At 39.5% G+C, this 3,390-nt stretch overlaps 1 protein-coding gene across 4 annotated transcripts in view; it reads left to right on the top strand.

Moving 5' to 3' along the window:
* Positions 1 to 3,390, top strand: part of LOC117958872 (transportin-2) — a 13,074-nt gene extending 9,684 nt beyond the window's left edge. For all 4 annotated transcript variants that reach the window (XM_034895579.1, XM_034895569.1, XM_034895561.1 and 1 more), the window contains exons 23-24: positions 1,502 to 1,631; positions 1,737 to 3,390. In XM_034895579.1, the coding sequence (XP_034751470.1) occupies positions 1,502 to 1,609 (108 nt within the window). In that variant the 3' untranslated portion in view covers positions 1,610 to 1,631; positions 1,737 to 3,390. The remainder of the gene's footprint in view (positions 1 to 1,501; positions 1,632 to 1,736) is intronic.

The raw sequence follows: 3,390 nt of genomic DNA, 5'->3' as shown, positions 1-3,390 counted from the left end.
TTGTGGCACTAATGTGAGGTTTCCAGGATAAAGAGTCATCTAATATAATGCCAAGGAAACGAGCAGTTTTAATATTTTAATGGAGATATCATCAATTTGAATTTTCATTGAAGATTCAATTGTATCTGAATTAATACCGAAAAACATATAACTTGTTTTTTTTTATATTGAGAGACAATTTGTTAGACTTGAACCAAGTAGACTTAGTAGTAAGTAGTAACTTAGTAGTAACTTCCAGATAACGTCCAGTTCTTCATTAACTACTTTTATTAAGATTTCAGGGCTTTATGAGAGTAAAACACACTTGTATCATCTGCAAATAAAATTATTGAAAGTTTATCTGAGACATTAGGAAGGTCATTAACGTATAATAAAAATAACAAGGGACCCAAGATGGAACCCTGTGGTAAGCCACACTGAAGGGAAAGGGGGGGGGGGAAGCTGTCCCATTATAGCTGACAGTTTGAGACCGGTCTGAAAGATAACTGGTGACCCAGAGTAATGAATTGTTACGTATACCATAATGTGGGAGTTTTTTTAATAGAATTAAATGATTAACGGTATCAAATGCTTTTGAAAGATCCAGAAAAATACCTACAGCATTTTCTTTCCTATCTTTTGCTTTATATATTTCAGTCAAAAAATGGACAAGTGCCATGCAAGTAGAGTGTTGTTTCCTAAAACCATACTGGTGAGCATATAAAATATTATTTTTGTCCAGATGTTGGATTAATCTTGTGTAAACAAGTTTTTCTAAAACCTTGGACAGGGCTGGTAACACAGAAATTGGTCTATAATTGTTAAAAATTGCAGGGTCATCTTCTTTATAAACTGGTGTAATTTTTGCTATTTTCAACTCTACTGGCACAATTCCTTGAACCAGTGAAAGATTAAAAATATAAAGTAATGGTTTAATGATGTCAGGGTAAATTGCTTTTAATATTTTACTATCCATCATATCATGTCCTGGTGAACAGTCTTTTAAATTGACAATTATATCTCTAATCTCATACTCGGTAACGGATGTAAAATTTAAATCCTCAGTTGTTGGGAGATTCATGTATTCTAATGGTCCTAAATGACTAGCTATCCGGGCGCCGTCAGCATGTTTAACACTTTTTTTTGCCACAACTGGACTGGCAATTTGACAGTGGGTACGTTGGGAAAACGTTAGACCCGAACCTGGCTGGGCCTGGTGAACACAGACCCAACTGGCAATGATTTTAAAGATGATTTCTAATATCAAGTAAATGTTAATTTACAAGTTGTCAAAACATAATTTGTGTCTTACCTAATGTAATGGCCGCCTCCCCTGTGCCAGGCTGTAGCCATGGATGTATTAAAACACATGTAAGCCATCCTCCTTGCTGGGAGAGTTGGGGTTATTCCTTGCTTGCTAATTGAAACAGCATGTCTAATCCAATCCTTATTTCAGTTAAAAAGTCAACTTGAAGATGTGCCTGAAATGAATTCCCCCCCCACCTTCTGCCCCTTTCTGCAGATCTTGCACGGTTTTAAGGAACAGGTTGGGGAGGAGAACTGGCAGCAGTTCTCAGAGCAGTTCCCCCCACTGCTGAAGGAGAGACTGGCAGCCTGCTATGGCGTTTAGACACTCTACACCCACCCAAGAGGTAATCATACACACATTATTATTTAAACTAAAATCATAGGTACATAAATGTTCATACTAAATTTAACTTTATTGTATCCATTCTCCCTTTTATCCATCTTCCTAGGTGAGCCAGCAGGAGGAGGGTGAATGGGAAACTCATCCATCTGTGTATTGCACTGCCCTGATCTGGGGGGAGGGAGAGGGACGCTATTGGCCGCTCCCCCTGAAGGACGGCCCCCACGCCCTATGTGTTTGTCCATAGAGGGAGGGTGGGCGGGTGGGAGGGTGGGACACCTAGATTAACTAGGCAGGGACCCGACACAGAAAAACTAACTGGTAGGGACAGATAGAGAGGGACAGAGAGCGGAACATGAAGAGTAGGAGGGATAGACATGTTGGGAAAGAGGGAGGCAGGGAGAGAGACCAGTAGGAAGAGTTCAGGGAAAGAGAGGGAGGGAAATCAGTAACAAGGCAGGGAAAAAGAGCGACAGAAAGGTCTGTTATTACTAGGAGGACAGGGACAGTTGAGATTTAAATAGAATTCTTAAACTCAAGATTAACAGATAGCTTGACCAATAGACAGACCAACACAGACTCACCCAACTTTTATACTTGCACACACTGCACATGCAGTACATGGAACTGACTGTGGGTGGCACTATTATTCAGACTTTTTGAGACCTATTTGTAGTTAGGGACAGACGGGTCTAAACTCTGTTCGTTTTCTGGGTGATATCTTTCTTTTCTGGGGAACAGGATTCATTATGAATTACTTCATCTGTACTCACTGAATTCTACTTAGCTGTAAGATTATCTTGCTATCCGCTATCTATGTTTCCTACCTTTCACTTCGACCAGAGTGCTGCTTCACAGAGCTATCCATCTATCAGACATATTCCTGTCACATATTCTACCTGATCGAGAGAGAGAGGGGCGGAGAGAGGGAGGGAGGGAGGGAGGGAGGGAGGGAGTGAGGAAAAAATAAGAGCAAATGTCTTTCCTCGTGACTTCACAGAAACCATTCCTCTAGGAATGGAGGTTTAGGGCTAACATTTCTTTTCTCACTAGTAGGGAGGAAATGTAGAAAGAAATAATCACATCATCAGTTGTCCTCTTTGAGGTTGGTTGGTTTGTGTGTGTGTGTGTGTCTCTGTGTGTCTGTGTGTGTGTGTGTGTGAGAAAGTGTGCTGTTTGTAAATCCTCACTTCGGCATTCTGTGTTAACAGTGTGTAAAATATGTATTGTTTTGATATGGTACCGAGCTAAAACTTGACTCCCACTGCAATGTCCTTGGCACCGTGTGTGTGTGTGTGTGTGTGTGTGTTTGTGTGTGTGTGTGTGTGTGTGTGTGTGTGTGCATTCGTACCGATATCCATTTAATGCCATATTGATATCTTAAGTAAAACGGTGATTGGCAATGTCATTGTGATTTTTATGTTTTCAAAATGGTCCGTATTCTTTTTATTTTCGTTTTTTTTTTTTTTTTTTTTTTTTTGCTGCTACTGATGATTTTAAATAGTAGAGTTAAATTCGCACAATTAACGCAAAAAACATTTCAATTGATGCTATTTTCTTCAGTGACTGTTAAGTTGGTTTTGCACTTTTTATTTGACTTCTTTTTTGTATGGACTTTTTATTTTAACCTCACCCGTTTGATATGTCTTGACCCCAATGTCAGTGTTTGTCATACTGTGTTGCACTGTGAAATTAAGTGTCTTTGACTGGCAAAAATATTCCAATACTAAATGGCAAATAAAAACAACTCTGTGAACCTGGGA

This window comes from Etheostoma cragini, chromosome 2, assembly GCF_013103735.1.
Source record: "Etheostoma cragini isolate CJK2018 chromosome 2, CSU_Ecrag_1.0, whole genome shotgun sequence".
Taxonomy (NCBI): domain Eukaryota; kingdom Metazoa; phylum Chordata; class Actinopteri; order Perciformes; family Percidae; genus Etheostoma; species Etheostoma cragini.
Note: the sequence above shows the minus strand (reverse complement) of the source record. Positions and strands in the feature narration are given on the sequence as shown.